General features: G+C 38.8%; 1 protein-coding gene across 4 annotated transcripts in view; it reads left to right on the top strand.

Moving 5' to 3' along the window:
- LOC133518101 (protein spire) overlaps positions 1 to 17,419 on the top strand; it is a 265,504-nt gene that overhangs the window by 73,606 nt on the left and 174,479 nt on the right. For all 4 annotated transcript variants that reach the window (XM_061851682.1, XM_061851684.1, XM_061851681.1 and 1 more), the window contains exon 2: positions 1,063 to 1,100. In XM_061851682.1, the coding sequence (XP_061707666.1) occupies positions 1,063 to 1,100 (38 nt within the window). The remainder of the gene's footprint in view (positions 1 to 1,062; positions 1,101 to 17,419) is intronic.

Below are 17,419 nucleotides of genomic sequence, written 5' to 3'. Positions count from 1 at the left end.
TTTGTGACGTCACTCCATTAGCGCAAAACGGAGCACCCACTTAGACACGCGGTACGAAATTCCACATGCACCTCTCTTAAGTCTACCGCATTAGAAAAGCGTCCTTGATACACATAGCTTACGGTTCATTTTCCAAAGCGACGGGAAAGGGATGTTAAGATTGTAGTGAGTGGATTCGCCCAAATCACAGGTGTAGTGTAAAAAGGGGTGGGTCGTCGACCTCGAACTCTGCCGGTGGAGTTACGTGGAATCGCAGTTATTAGACTGTGGCGTAACCTGCAGCGCAGTTAGAAGATATGGAACAGTATACAAGCTTTTTTTACAGTAGCTATGGCGTGGCGTAAAGATCTTAGTGCTAAAATAGTACTTTAAAAAAGTACTTAAGGTGCGTTGGGGTAATATGAGATATTTTTATTGCTGGAAACATTGTTGCATTTAGATGTTGTCGTATTTTGTTTACCGACGGTTTCAATATAAAATATAACCCCGCTCATCGCATCAAAAATCCATTACATCTTACCCCAACTCACCTGACCTAAGACAGTTCTACACAACAGTTATAGCAACGTTATGATAATTAAATAAATGTGTAATGCCTCATGTTTTATCGTGACTAGCACTTGTATGATTCGCGGGTAACTGCGTCATTTTCTGTGGTGTTATTGTTCACTTGAACATCATATAATAATAATAATAATGTAATTTAATGAATAATGTAATTTAATGTGTCTTGTTTGTGTCTACGAATAAAAAATATTCTATTCTATTCTATTCTATTCTATATCTTGAAAGTTCGTAAGGAACACACAAAACACACCGAGTCGGGAAGTTAAAATCTGTATTGAATTAAAAAATAACCTTGTTTATAACTGTTTAACGTCGACAACTATTCTTGTAAACAAAAATTCTAAATATAACTCCGTTTGGCTAAAGATAATTACTGTTTTAAAACTGTGTACCGGAGCGCACTGAATTAGACGAAAGGCAAAAGCAGATGATTGAATCACGGTCTAGTTGCACCTTAGCAGATCGACGATCACTAACGACCTCTGTTTGTTACAGATGACAGCAGCCGGGAGGAGGTCACCTCAGAACAGCAGGTGAGAGTAACAGGAACTTGCGAAAAACTCTAGTAACTTACAGAGTGGAAACCATACGATTCTTATATAAAATTACACATATACGCACGTCTTTGAACCTAATAAATTGGTCGCCTATGGACTCTGTTTAAGAGCAGGCGAAACCCTTAGCCTATACCTACACATAAATTAATAGTGGATAATTAAAATAAAAATGAAAATTGGGCGTTTTCTAAAATAAATATTAAAGATTTGATGAAAGGGCGGCCTAGCGGTAAGAGCGTGCGACTTGGAATCCGGACGTCCCGGGTTCAAACCCCGGCTTGTACCAAGTCTGAATCCGAACAGTACTTTAACATTAGTTTCTGCAGACTTTACAGAATCGAAAAACTTTTTTTTCATTAGTACTATATGGTCTATATATATGTGTAAGATAAATTACCATATTTAAAATTTTGTTCGAACCAATTACTACATTCTTAAACCTACATCCAATCTTGCAGTTTCCGAATCATTTTATGCTTTGTCATAATTCAGGCTACCATAACAATCCCATTACGGCAGCTAAAATATGCATTCAATACATGTCACAGGTTATTAAATCTGCTCTCCAAAGCTAAATGTCGTTATCTCAAATCAAATGATATTGAAAATGGAATTTTCATATGAAGAGTTTAAGGTACACGTTTGCATTGAATGTTCAGTTGAGATACCGCTAATTGGCTAGCAGGGCAGAAATGTCCAGCGACAGCAGTAGCTGACCGTACCCGTCACTTCAGTTTACAATATTACAATATTGTGACAGGCCTGTGAACAAGACATTGCTACTGGTTCAGAATTTGCTATACTTAACGAGTCAGTTCTGTTAGTGAAGGCCCGTAAAGCTCTAATGACATTATTGTACGTTATAACGGGATTAGGTTTTAACATAATTTGAGTAATATCGAAATACATGCTTCGAAACGATGAATTATTTTATAGTAAGACTACCCAAGTATCTAAATTTACCTAATTCTTAATATCTGTATTTAACAACAGCATTAATGGATCACATTGCAAAAGGCAATTATTTTAATGGAGAAGTCATCATTATTTTTGGATGTTGAAGTATTACCTGACAAAATGTAATACTCGTTGAAAATGAACTTCTTTAGTCCAACCACAATAGAATTAGGCTGATTATTACACAGCCTCGGCCGAAAACTAGCATTGAACCATTGTGGACTAATGCCGCTAATAAGCCCGTCGTGTCGCAACACCGCCACGCATGAATGGGAGCACGCCTCCAGCGACAATGCTGACATGCAACATGGTAATGCATACTTGATAATACCAAACATATTTGGAACCACGTCATTTTCAATCTTCACGGCATCCGACTTGCACTGAAATTACGAAATTAAATTGCATTTGAAAGAATCTATATTCTTATCTCTTTTTTGGTAAAAATGTCCAGCACACAACACACATGAGCATATTGAGCATTACGGAAAAACTGTTTAAAGTGTCTGATGGACTTACTACAGTTAATTATATAGTAATTTATTATCGGCGCGTGTCATTCTGATGAATTTCTTAGATGCATCTGCCAAATCCAGTTTTGATCATAGCGGTCCAACATATCCACTTCTTTAGCGGCAGTTCAAGGCTTTCATCAAATGCCAATAAAAACGTTCCAAGATCCCCATTACAAATTGAAAAGATGTTTACAAACATTGTACAAGACCAGTTTTGAGACAGCTGTACAAAGTAAACACAACGTGTGGAAAAAGTCTAGAAGAATGTTTTTAACTGCCGTCTTCATACTACCTTTAGACCAACAAGTTGTAAGCATGTAATAGCATTGCGAATACTAGTTGTATCACTTGCAGCTAATTCAGTGGAACGCAGCACACCCCCCGATGTGCTTGGAATGCAATTTGTCCAATTAACTGGTATAATTATAACTTTTGCACCTTACGAGCCAAAGATATCAAGTTACATTCAATTAATGCAACATTGTATGTTTTTATCCCATCGTATTATCATTTAATGAATGAAGGATGATTACAACTTTTACGAGTAGCGTGCGATTAAATAATTGAATTTCATAGACTGGAAATTCCTTGGTTGGTTTTTCTCATTCTTTTTTCTATGCTAAATGCTTTGGGCAAAATTTCAAAAACAAGGTAATAAAATGAATAAATGTTACATCATTTTGATAACGTGTATATGGGTGCAAATATTTTTTTATTCAGTTATTAATGTTAATGGTGGCAGTATAAAGCCGGAACAGTATTCAACTTTTATTTGGGGGGCAATGTCAGCGACCGGGGCTGGATGCAACCGATTTACGGGCACGCGCCCGGACTCATCCGTGAACACGACCCGTGTAATATAGGACCTCAACACGCCGCCATAAATTCCAAGCCTTGCTTTCGACAGTTTTAGTAAGCTCTTCCTAAAAAGATCGTTGGCTTTAAGGTCAATATCCTCCGCACAAACGACCATAACGCGTTACACAATTGCATATAAAACAACTGCACAAGTCCGGCTGTGGATATTAACCTAATCTCCTTAGCGAAATTTAAGACTCCATTGAATACGCTGACCATTACAATTGACAGTGGCCCTAGCATGCTACCTTGTGGGACGCCGCAACGGTACCATCCGTGAGTTACCGACCGCTCCCGCCCGCCGTCCGTCAACGTGATAGATGTACGACTCGGGCGATCTGGGCTGAGAAATCCGCCTAGTTATCGTCGACAGCTGAATAGGTGATTTGGTATTCGTATTATACTAGTCTCTAACCAAGTGGCCGGAGAATTATACGCCGGAGGCGTGACATGCGCTTTGATATGGAGGTCCGTAGGCATCCTAAATTTTCGATAGACATTGGTGTCTAGCTATAATAATGTCAATGTACGCTGTTTCTCTTATGTATTGTCGCCTATTGCTGTGTAAAATGTCAACATTTTATTGCGCTTCAATTATTTACATTGCTGTTTGTAAGGACCTGCCGCTTATTTATTAATGCACACAGGATGGTGGACTGGCAAGGATGTGCGTATGGTTATTACTCTTTAATAGTTGAGATCCGTATCGCAAGTAGCTGCGGCCGCCGGCAGCGCTCGCAATAGGAGACTTTTGTTTTGTTTTATGTAACACTATTCATTCGCAACCAGTTCTCAAGGATATTAGCAATCTGGGTTCAATCACATCGTCCGCGGTGAATGAAATACTAACCGGCCAAACTTGGAAGTCCAGTTCTTTTATATTCTGTTGTTTAGGAAAGCGTGGTCCGCGAGTTGGAGGATTGTTGGAGAGCAGGAACCTGGCGAAGGAAGCAGGGGCCGCGCGGCCACTTTTTGCGATAAGAATCAATCGGGCGAAAGTGAATCGATCGCTCGCTATTTATCTCGGATTATGGACGTGCGAAGTTATTATCGACTACCGCGCGGTATCGCGGAGTTACGAGTAAAAGCTTCTGTTCGTTACAATACTGAACAAGATAAACTAACGTCCTCATGCGGTTGGAAGTTTTTAAATAGAGCGATGCTCGTAGAATCGTTATTAAAACGCCAGATTTTATTACACTATGGTTAGGCACTGTGGTAATATACTATGTAAAAGATTTAAGAAAAAGCGCCGACTTTACGATTATAATGTGTGCCGATTAGTAAAATAAATATTATTATAGGACATAATAAATAAATATTATAGGAAATTATTACACAAATTGACTAAGTCCCACAGTAAGCTCAATAAGGCTTGTGTTGAGGGTACTTAGACAACGATATATGTAATATATAAATATTTATAAATACTTAAATACATAGAAAACACCCATGACTCAGGAACAAATATCCATGCTCATCACACGAATAAATGCCCTTACCAGGATTTGAACCCGGGACCATCAGCTTCGTAGGCAGGGTCACTACCCACTAGGCCAAACCGGTCGTCATAAAATAGGTATGAAGAGAACCGTGATCCTCTATAAATTATTTTTGAAGCTCAACTCCAATCGTGTTTAATTTATGGATAGAGTACACGAGCTTTTAATTAACGAACATTTTTAAAAATAAACTTACCTCAATTAAAGACACGCTGTTAGTGTTACTTTTAATTGCAATGTCACAAGAGCGTTCTTAGGCTTAAGTCGTGGAAAGTTGAAAATGTTCCAGTGAAAATTCCACAACATAAATGCATATAATAATGTCGACAATGTACCGTTATTATTCATTAAGTGGGCTTTTAGTGTGGAAATGATCGGACGAAGCAAACGAGCCGGCGATTACTGACTCGTTTGCGTGCCGTGACATAGATTAGAAGCCTCTTTTACTGAATTAATAGAAGCTCGCCATTGTTGACGTGCGCCGTAAATAAACTGAGACAACTTTGCAGTCACGAGTTTCAGAATGTGGAAGTTCATGAGCAACGACAACATTTGAAACAACGTGATTTTCCATTATAACAATAACAGAAGGACAATTGTGACCTCAATACCTGCTGCTTTTTGTGCTGTCTATCCGCTATCAAATGTTCGTTTGATACGATCATTAGTTGTCTACTAAGACTAATGTCAAGTTCCATCTATTAATCTTTATTGTACAGTATTCGCACTGTATTACAATCTTCGACAATAATTTATAATATACTTACCGGCTTATAATTTACCATTTCTAATTTTATTTCCGGAAGTTCATCGATTCAATATCCGGACTAATCGGTGTTAATTTTATGTCTGTTTATATTAATAACTGTTAATTAGTCACTAATGTTCGCATTATAATTGTAGAAATTATAGAGATAATAAAGAGTAACTCAATCCACTATATAGGTGTATGAGGTAATATCGTCACAGTCGCCCGGTGCCTGTTTCCGGATTTGAATTGCTTCCGCCGTGAACAATAGCGTTTTGGAAAATTCATCTGAGTTCTTGTTTTGTTTGTCTTGTTTGGCGTCCCCGCAAATCTGATCGTTCACGGGTTGCCGCTTTTGACCTTCGTTTAATAGATATTAAGTGTTGTAAAATGAACGCATCTGCATTGTTTGCTTTTGCGTCCGGTCTTTATTAGACCGACAATCGTAATATAATTGACTCGGCCTCACTAACAACATTTACTAACATTATTCACTTTCAATTTGTGTCTAAAAGATGTGCTATATTTGATTTTTGACAGTTTTTCTGTAATTCATAATCATCATCGTCAGCTTTAACGTCCTATTATTAGGTAAATATTGTCCGAGTTGTGGATCTCCCGCAATTTGCTGTTTTTTTTAAATAATATCGTTGAATGATTATTGTGTTTCGAGTCTATTCGTTTTCTGTGTTCGTGTATAAGCAAGTGCGCAAGTCGTATAATACATATATGCATTAGTTCACACGCATTATTTGTATGTAAATCGGCTGGATTCCTCATTAGTTGTGAAGTTGAACAATGGCGGATAACTGGACGTCCGCATTGTTTCGTGAGGTGTATTTCTGGGGAGGGTCCCATGGGCCGTCTTGCATATTCCACAGCGCACTTTCTTTGTACATGTATCTCTGCTTATCTGCTTGTAATTTAAAAGAGCTTCCGTATTTAATATCTAGAAAAAGTATGTTCCAAATTAACTTTGTTGATGGTTTGATAATTTGACATCTTAATTAAGTAATTACTTTCAAGAAATGTGATGTTGCAATGAATATGGATGAAAATTGGAAGTGAGTTGCTTATACACCTACCACCTATATGCTGATATTATAAAAGTTCACAAAATTATCAGACAGGAACTTCAAATTTACATAACTAATACGATTAAAAACTGTGAAGTTACTATAAATAGATAGAACTTGTATTTATTGAGGACGCATAAATATACATACCTACCCATCGCAACTTCGTGCACTTCAAAGGCAGTAATTTTTCTTGCATAGAAAATCAATCTTTGTGCCACCTTTTCTCATTATTTACGATCGAGGCGTATTCAAAACCAATGTAACGGTTGATCCAAATGATTTAACTGCTGTTTCCACAGCATTGAACTTGTTTTCTAACGCTTCCAACAATTATGCTGAAGTCCCACGACTGTTGTCCCAAATGATCTTTAAATGGCTAGGGATTTAGCTTACTGTAATACCGTGGTTGCATGTCGAGTTGTTGTGAGACTCGACTTAATGGCGTTGTTGGCTTTTGTAATTATTAGGTAAGAAAAAACGTCATCGTTAATCGACGATAACATATATAAAGTCGGTTAACCTAGTTGATTGTTAAAAACTGTGAAACGAAAACCGCTGTAGTGTATTTTAGCAACGTCAATTATATACAGAATGCACACCAAATCAATAACATCAAGCAACACTAGCAAGCAAATCCATTATCATAATGCTCCCATAGGCAGTTGGCTATCGTATCGGTAATCGTTATGAAACTTAAATTAATCTTTTCGTAAATATTAAAATTCGTCCACGCATCTGTAGTCTAACCGGCAGCAAACGGCCCGATTCGAAGAATGATTAAAGATATGTTTAAGATCTTGGAAAGATCTTTAAAAGATCGATAACGAAACGACATGTCAAAATTGACGTTTATTTCGATCCCGCTGCGATCCCAATAAGATCTATCTACATATTTCTAATGTCAAAGTGACATTGATTGCCCGAATCGAGCTGCTTCTGTCAATTATACGACGTACAAACGATATCTAAATTAGAACGTATCTTAACCAGAACTTATCCTTATCGTATTTCTTTCTTCGAATCGGGCCGATAGACATTAAAATTGAGAAAATTGACTGTTTAAACCTATTCTTGAATAGTCAGTCTATTTCTTCTATATTGTAATCTAGACAAATGTTACGCGTTTTCAAATTATTAAGCGTACTGCTATTTTTTGCTGTGGGTATAATGTTCACGTTAGAATTACAATAATCCTAGTTCACCCAGTAGTTTAGTTCAATAAGGCCTAGTTTAACCTCTGGGTTGGAAGGGCAGATGGCAGTCGCTTTTGTAAAATTAGTGCCTACGCCAAATCTTGGGATTAGTTGTCAAGCGGACCCCAGGCTCCCATGAGCCGTGGCAAAATGCCGGGACAACGCGAGGAAGAAGAAGAAGAAGTTAGAATTACAATAATCAACATAAAAATCCACGAAAGAAGTTGCGAAATAAATTACATTATGAACATATTATTCAAAGTTTATATTTATAATCAAGAAAAATAAATAGCATCCTCAATTAAAGAGGTAAGAATCAGATAAGAGTTATCTTTGTAACCAGAATATTAGTCTGGTTCTGTAGATACCACTTGGATAATTGCTTTGCCGTGTTGTGCTGCATCATTAGGGCTGGCCGGTCTTATAAGGCAAATTACTTCTTCAGCGATAAGGTTCAGTTACGGCGATATGCGATCTCATTCCCGGCTCTGGGATTACCGTATTTATTATTTATCTGAACCCTCGGTAGCCAATGGGTGGAAGGTAATGGCTTGCCCCGTTACCAGTTGATAGGGAGATACTAATAGGACCGTGTTCGACGTACTCGCAACAGTTAGATTGTTCTATGATGGAATACTTCATCACATTAACTTATGAGAATATCGTAATAATGTTATGCCGTATAATAAATTAACGTATTAACGTAACAGTTATTTTCATTAGATTTAAGATATACGTCTTCCGAACCTCAAATTTACGGTAGCTTTATGAGCATAAATTAACACTTGCTCCTCTGTTTTATTCATTGCCATGACACTTAAAATAATTATAATGTTCTCAGGCATTTTATAATGTGTGAAAACACGTGTATATCTAGGTTAGAAGTTACTTAAATTACAAAAAGCCTTTAAGTTTTCGGGATTGTTGCAGCAATGGCGTGATTAATGTGACAGAAACATGCGACGTCTGTATGAATCACCACAACTGACTTGACTAATCACCATCCGAATTTGTTCGCACGAATGTCCGATGCATTTGTCACGGCTAGCCAATTCATTTAATTGATGAATTGACTGCCATATTCGGTATCTGCGAATATGCGAATCACTATCTCCTTGCTCTAGTCTAGTTGTTGACCAAATTTCTACTCTGATTTGTGGGCGCAGAGCTCCATCTTGAAAGTGTTCTTTCACGAAGTTGCTATTGTTATATTTCGACTTTTGTCTATGGTTCTCAAAGATCACTCCCACGTTTCTGGTTGCAAATGGTGTTCCATTGTCCGTTGCCAACTCCCCTGAGACAATTCTTGACCTTGTTCCAAATTTGCTGTCATTCGTAGGTTTTGGTGAACAAGTTGGTTTAACCTCGTCGAGTTTTATGGAGTAAGTACTTGGCATTACAGTGGCTCGAGTCGTGCTGGCATTTCTCTTAATTTCTCTTTTTCAATGGTAACAAGATGTACAGGTTAATTGGCTTCCGTTTCGCGGCTATCGGTGCACCGATGCCCCGCTAAGATTAAGCAGCGCGTGCCATGCAAGTCGTCGTCGAACTATCGTCGGTAATTTTTTATTGCATTGCATCTACTTTCTATTTACAAGAAGTATTTAGTACTTGCGAGGCGCCGGCATTTTATCAGTGGTATGAAGAAATATATGTATTACTTTAGTTCCTGCCGTGTGAAACCGGTGGGAGCCGGGTAGAACACGTAGTCATATCAAGTTTTGCGTCTTGATTAACTTGGCATCTGAAAAGCAAGGAGAAGTTTTTAAGCAGATTGTGACAGATTTGCTATTTTAAACTATTCATGCAATTCTCTGACGAAATATATACATATTTAACTTTTTTCGATTATTTGATTATTGTCAAAATTAGGAGCGAAAAACAGATTTAATACATATTTTTAATGCTCCTAACTCTTACAATAGTTAAATAATCGAAAAAAAAAATCAAACGTAGGGGCATAGCTGTAGTTGATATACAACAAATTGTGGCAAACTATTTTAAAAGGCGATTTCGAGCGGGTCCTCCACTTTCGTCTTAATAGAATGGTCACAGTGATGTTTTCTTGAAGAAGATACTAAGATACTATAAATGAAAGCTACTACTAGAGTTGCTTTCGAAATCGGGTAAATACTCTTATTTAATTCTTATAAGTTCCTTTAATACCATTGATGAGAGTGCATGAGCATTGATAAGTAGATTACGCCGACGGTCAAGGCTAGCGCTGCGCAGGCGCGAACGCGCGAAGTTCACCGCTCCCGCGCTGCTACGGCGGTTACGCCGCTCCGATTACTTATTCTTGTGCTTAGAAGTTTGACTTTGTCAAGAGAATTGTATTCGCTGTTCAGCTGGAGTGAACAAATATTGCTTTATGAAGTGTTTAAAAATTGACCGTAATTAATTAATTAATTAAGACTACTCGACCTATCCGTTGTGTCTTGGCACATTAAGTAGCAGAACTAGCTAAGCGAACGAGGTGTAAAAAATAACTTAACACAACAGTGCAACTCAATTTGAATATCAGGCCCGCGTGTACAATTCGGATGCGGATTGTAAGTGTTAAACTCGTTTATGCAAGTCTGCCATCTCGTTTTTATATGATGAGATGGTAATTGCAACTTGTTCTTTCTATGTATTAAATTTCTGAACATATTAGTACAAGTGCAACGTGTAGGAGGGTACTGTTTGATTAAATCATTATATCAGTAAAGTAGGTATTGAAGTCAAGTTCACCAACCTATATCCTCCAGCGGCCCATAATACAAGAAAAATTGGCAGTCATATTTGAACCAATGGAATTAGAAAAGAGATTTGAATTCATTTAAAAAGTGAACGAAACCATACTGGTACAACAGCGTCTCCATTAATAATGATTTAAATATCATTGGAGGTAATTTGTACTAGTATTAGGTCTGTGGACCTTTAGAGGATAATTATAATGGCTTCTACATTTGAGAGAGAATTAAGTTCATCAAGAGTTAACATTTCGTGTAAACAAGTTATACCACTACGTATACGGTAAATTAAAGATCACATAATGTTTAGCGATCATCCCCGTGTCTGTCTTGGTATTCGCAAGCGATGTTTACAATGGATTGATTGCACGTCGGTTCAGATGACATTCACGTAACCAAGGTTGCGGTAAATTTCTACAATAAAATCTATAACGGCACTTTAATATCGGTGAGTAATAAATAACCATAAAGCGTTAATATAATGAGTGATATTATAAAATTAATCGTTAACTAGAATTAATCTTATTTTGTTTAGGGCGGTTTGTGTTACTAGATTTTGATCAACGAAGACAGATAACTGAAAAACTTTGAAGCCAATATTAATGCATTAGGTACAGACGGTCTAGTGCAAACTGTTCTTATAAAAAATAGAATAAAGATGGCAAACGCGGCATTAACAGTGGTACAGAGGACGATTGAATGATTGTTATATTATGAGTCCATTATGTTCCACTGCTGGGCAAACGCCTTCCCCCTTTACGACGAGTTCGTCAGCTCTACGGTTTGAGGAAGAACACGAAAAAAAATATTACTTGGTGCTTGCGAGGACGGGACGTAGCGTAGCATTACCTCCTAGTCTGTGCTACGCTGAATTAAAATCACATACATATCTTTACTCTGAAGCCAGGCATCGTTGCTATAAACTTTATCATGTCATTCAACTTACACGAATGCCATGCCTCACCAGCATTTCACGGTCGAACTAGTGTAACCAATGGTCCTACAGCACCACGCTGTATCCTTGAATTCCTTAGTCTAGTTCGCTATTACAGCTCTTATTCCAACGTGGTAAGGGTGAGGTTGTTGATGGATCAGGGCGTAGATTAGCGATTACACGGGTTGCGCGCGTGCGGTGGGTTGCGCGCGATTTGCACGCTCGCGACCGTTGGACCTTGGATTATCAGGCATTGAAAGCGCGGACTACGTCAACCAGTGTAAATAGAACCTTGAGATTCAACATAACTGTGGCTAATTGGAGACAGGTCTTACACTGGTTTATTCATCATCGTCAGCGACATCGCAGCAATTTGGAATGATATCCCTGGGCTGAAGCGATGATATCAGGCGCTGCGAATGTTTGATGGTGGAAATGGTGATGTTTACGTGCTGATTTGTAAAGTCGATACTAACGGTTTAAGCTTGTGCTTGTACGTGTTTTCCTAGCCATTCATTCCAAACATTCGAAGAATTCAATAGAGTACATAATGACGATGAAGATGAAATACAAATATACATTTCTAAGCCTAGATGGAGAGCCTAATGAATATTTAGATGATTTTAGGAAACATTTATAAATTGGTGCTTAGTTGAAATAATCATTTATTGTGAGGACTATTGCGCCTTATAATATAACATGAGAACATTACACCAAAACCACCTGCTATTTAGAAACGATTACAGTTGCAGCAGTGATTGCTCGCAGTTTATAGCAGACCTAACGCAAACAACAAATATTAGCAGCCGTTATGTCGCGAACATCGCAACAATGCTAAAATTATCGCGGACAGGTGGGGTCTAATCGCAGTTCGCCCTATAGATGGAGCATTTAGGACTCGCGCAAGGCGCTGGCCTCGCTCACCATGGGTGCTCCAATGTCCAATGCCGATACCGAAAAATTAACTACGAGACTTTCCCAAAACATTCGTGTTATATCTCACTATATTTCAATGAATATTACAGTATGTTTAAGGCATATACTTTCACTTTCATGGCCTGTGTGTAAATAAAAATAAAATTCGATGATAATGTGCTGTTATAGTATTGAGTGTTGTGGGAAGCAACTTCGCAGCATGGCTTGCAAGTTGCAACTTAGTGACTACGCGAGAGAATCGCGAATCTTCGCATGTTTCATTAATTTCATTTCGCTTCGTTTACAGGAGGTAGTCCATGGTGCATGGTAGTTATCGTTGTTTGGTCGTTAGTAGTTCATGTTTATGCCGCTCCAGCCTTATTCCCATTGCTGAGGCAATTCCATTTATTAGACATACCAATATATTCATGGTCTCTAGATCCTTTACAACGCCGTGTAATCAGAGAGATGGCTTATAGTGGCACACCCAAGTTTTTAAATTGTTCGTGATATGTTCGCCATTAGAATCAAACTACTGGGACGTGTGAGGAATGATGATGAGGCTGATTGATTGGCCTGCAAACATTAGGTGATGCATAATAGTACGGTCGCCAAGCCGCTCCGAGGCCAGATTTAATTGACTCAGCTCGGCCTTACCCACAACCGGTATCAATGTGTTCGGACAGTTCTCCTGATCACCGTACATGCGGTAGTAAAGCGGAAAAATGGTGGAGGGGATAGTAATGACGTCACAAAGATGGCGGCCGGACCTATTCTTTTTGGCGGTGTATCTCGAAAACCACTTAACCGATTTTAATCATCGAGGTGTCAAATAATAGCTTATATTATGGAGATTATTTCCTTTTCTACAAACATTTACGTGAAACCTATAGGAAAAAAAATAATCACAAAAAACAGTTTTTTTATAAAATTATTATTTTTTATTTTGTAAAAATCTCCGTAAATATTAGCATTTTGCAAATTTTGTTTAATATAAAACATATTGCTTCATTATCAAGGAATATAATGAGCCTTAAAACATACAGATCGAGTAATAAACAATGAAGCTACACTCATTTATTTGCGCATGGGTAACGATAACTGGCTTTTACCGGTCGAAACTGTGGTGACTGTTACGATACGTATTGAATGGAATTTATAGAGTATCGGTTTTAATTACTGAAATTATAATTAAAATTATAAAAACCAGACACAATAATGTTACCTTACTTCGACGTTTAGTCTCTTTTTTCGTCTTAATCATAGGTAGGTAGTAGGTACATATTTCTTTTTACTTAAAAATTTTATACAGGGTGAACTTTTAACCACCAGTCATACTCTGCGCAGCGACTTTATAGGTCATACTTAACAACTTTTACTATGGGACCAATTCCGAAATCGCGAAAAAAATTTTGACTGTCCCATATAAAGGTGCGACCAACTTTACCAGACCAACACTTTTCCAAACTGAGCTACAGCTGTCCGATGAAGTTAAGTACTTAGGACTAACTCTCGACAATAAACTCAATTGGAACAACCACATCAACAAACGGATAGACAAGGCGGGAGTTGTCTTCTGGCAGTGCAGAAGGATGATTGGTAAGAGGTGGGGACTCAACCCGAAAATTACCCTCTGGCTCTATAAGACGATAATCCGCCCCTTACTCTGTTACGGTGCTCTGGTTTGGTGGCCAAGAACAAACCTAGGCAACGTACGAGACAAACTACAAAGACTTCAAAGGCTCGCATGCGCGGCCACCACTGGCTGCACGAGGTCTACCCCGACTGCAGCCATGGAGGTCATGCTAAACCTTCCACCGCTGCACCTACACATACAGCAAGAGGCCAGTCTCTCAGCGGTAAGGTTGCGAACCCTCAAGATATGGTCTAACATCACAGGAGCTCTTCACACAAAATGCCTGGAAAAGGTGTATGACGAATTTCCAGTGCTTAGGTCAGGCACGGACCGGATTCACAAACAAGCTATCTTCGATAAAAGGTACAAAATACAGTTATATGAGGACGACAATCATGAAGGACTCAATCCCCGGGAGCTGAGAATCTTCACTGATGGGTCCAAAACAGACGGCGGGTCGGGCTCTGGAACCTTCTCAGAAGACCTGAACATGTCGATCACTACTCCGCTAGGAGCCCATAACTCGGTATTCCAAGCTGAGTGCATGGGCATCATAAACGCGGCGGCTGCCATCACTGCAAGGAAGGTAGTAGGATCCTCCATCCGCATACTCTCCGACAGTAGAGCAGTCTTAATGGCTCTAAATAGCCATATAGTTACATCCAAACTTATACACGAATGCCACGAACGACTAATGGAGGTATGTCATAATAACAAGATCACCCTACAATGGATCAAGGGACACAGTGGATCCCGAGGTAACGATGCTGCGGACGAGCTTGCCAGGCAGGATCGAATGCGGGGGCGATTGGTCCGGAACCGATTCTTCCGATACCATTTAGCAAGGTACGCTCAATGCTGCTGGCACGTACAGGGAAACTACACACAGAACACTGGCTGAACCAGACTGGATGCAGACAGGCAAAAGAAGCCATGCCTGGCATCAACGGAAAACTCACAAGGGCGCTCCTGCAACTAGGGAAGGTCCGACTGAGTATGGTAACCAGTGTCATAACAGGTCATGGACTATTTAACAAACATCTTTTCACAACAGGTGTCACAGACAGTCCCCTGTGCCGAGGTTGCATGGAGACAGAAGAAACAGCCTCTCACGTGGTGCTGGAATGCAGCGGAGTGACTCCATACAGGGCTAAACATCTCGGATCTCCGAGAGACCTCCCCGAGGTCCTACTCAACATCAAAGGTTTGATAGGATTCCTCGAGGAGCTGGGCTGGCAGGACTAGGCCACCCCCAACATATCACGCAAAATAGGCGCAAGTCGTCGAGTTGCGGAAAAATCGCCCGAATACAATACAATACAATACAATACAAGGTGCGACCAGACCGCAGCTTAAAAAACGGTCACGATACGGAATCGCAGTGACGCGTCGTATGCGTACCGTTTTTGACGCATGCTCCCCACACCGCTGGACCCGGATACGTCCTTAAACTACGTCCAAAAGAGAGGTATGGGCATTGTGAATGTCATCTCGCTTTGTGTGGTAGGGCACAGCCAGTGGGTGTCATTCCAGATCCAAATTTTCTTGCGTGATTCGGCATTGGTCCCATAATAAAAGTTGTTCAGTATGACCTGTAAAGTCACTGCGCAGAGTATGGCTGGTGGTTAAAATTTCATCTTATACCTATATTCGACACAAGTAGTAAGTACTTACAGACCAACTATGATACACATTTTGCCTGTATAGTGATACATAGTGAATTAATTAATACCTGATTTAAAAAATAAAACAAAAATAACAAATAGCATGTTATTTAATTCAGTAATCACTAATCAGTCTTAAACAATGAACATCATACTTTTAGATTAGACAACAAAATGTATATTTATACTGTGTTTCGACTGTAAAGATTTTACTGCTTTAAAACATAAGACAAACCTACGAACCAAATGTATTAAAAAAATGTTTTTTGTGATTATTATTTTCCTATAGGTTTCACGTAAATGTTTGTAAAAAGGAAATAATCTCCATAATATAAGCTATTAGTTGACACCTCGATGAATACAATCGTATAAGTGGTTTTCGAGATACACCGCCAAAAAGAATAGGTCCGGACGCCATCTTTGTGACGTCATTACTATCCCCTCCCACCATTTTTCCGCTTTACTACCGCATGTACGGTGATCAGGAGAAACGCCCGAACACATTGATACCGGTTGTGGGTAAGGCCGAGCTGAGTCAATTAAATCTGGCCTCGGAGCGGCTTGGGGACTACTAATAGTAAAAGTTGTTCAGTATGACCTATAAAGTCGCTGCGCAGAGTATGACTGGTGGTTAAAAGTTCACCCTGTATAAAATTTTTAAGTAAAAAGAAATATGTACCTACCTATGATTAAGACGAAAAAAGAGACTAAACGTCGAAGTAAGGTAACATTATTGTGTCTGGTTTTTATAATTTTAATTATAATTTCAGTAATTAAAACCGATACTCTATAAATTCCATTCAATACGTATCGTAACAGTCACCACAGTTTCGACCGGTAAAAGCCAGTTATCGTTACCCATGCGCAAATAAATGAGTGTAGCTTCATTGTTTATTACTCGATCTGTATGTTTTAAGGCTCATTATATTCCTTGATAATGAAGCAATATGTTTTATATTAAACAAAATTTGCGAAATGCTAATATTTACGGAGATTTTTACAAAATAAAAAATAATAATTTTATACAAAAACTGTTTTTTGTGATTATTTTTTTTCCTATAGGTTTCACGTAAATGTTTGTAGAAAAGGAAATAATCTCCATAATATAAGCTATTATTTGACACCTCGATGATTAAAATCGGTTAAGTGGTTTTCGAGATACACCGCCAAAAAGAATAGGTCCGGCCGCCATCTTTGTGACGTCATTACTATCCCCTCCACCATTTTTCCGCTTTACTACCGCATGTACGGTGATCAGGAGAACTGTCCGAACACATTGATACCGGTTGTGGGTAAGGCCGAGCCGAGTCAATTAAATCGTGTTTCTAGAGGGCTTTTGAGATTTGGCGACCGTACTATAATGCAATAATGCAGTTTTCGACGGAATTTGGCCTTTTCGATACTGTCATGTACCTAAACGTGAACAGTTTGAATATGGTTTGCTAATTCAGTAGTAGACAATGCTTTTTTAATAAGTGAATAACCGACGGAGGTTTTTACAGTTACATTTGCTTATTTATGACTATAGGTTAATTGCTGCGTATGCTTCGGTGCTATGA

This window comes from Cydia pomonella, chromosome 5 (assembly GCF_033807575.1).
Source record: "Cydia pomonella isolate Wapato2018A chromosome 5, ilCydPomo1, whole genome shotgun sequence".
NCBI classification, from domain to species: Eukaryota; Metazoa; Arthropoda; class Insecta; order Lepidoptera; family Tortricidae; genus Cydia; species Cydia pomonella.
This window is presented reverse-complemented; position numbering and strand designations above follow the sequence as displayed.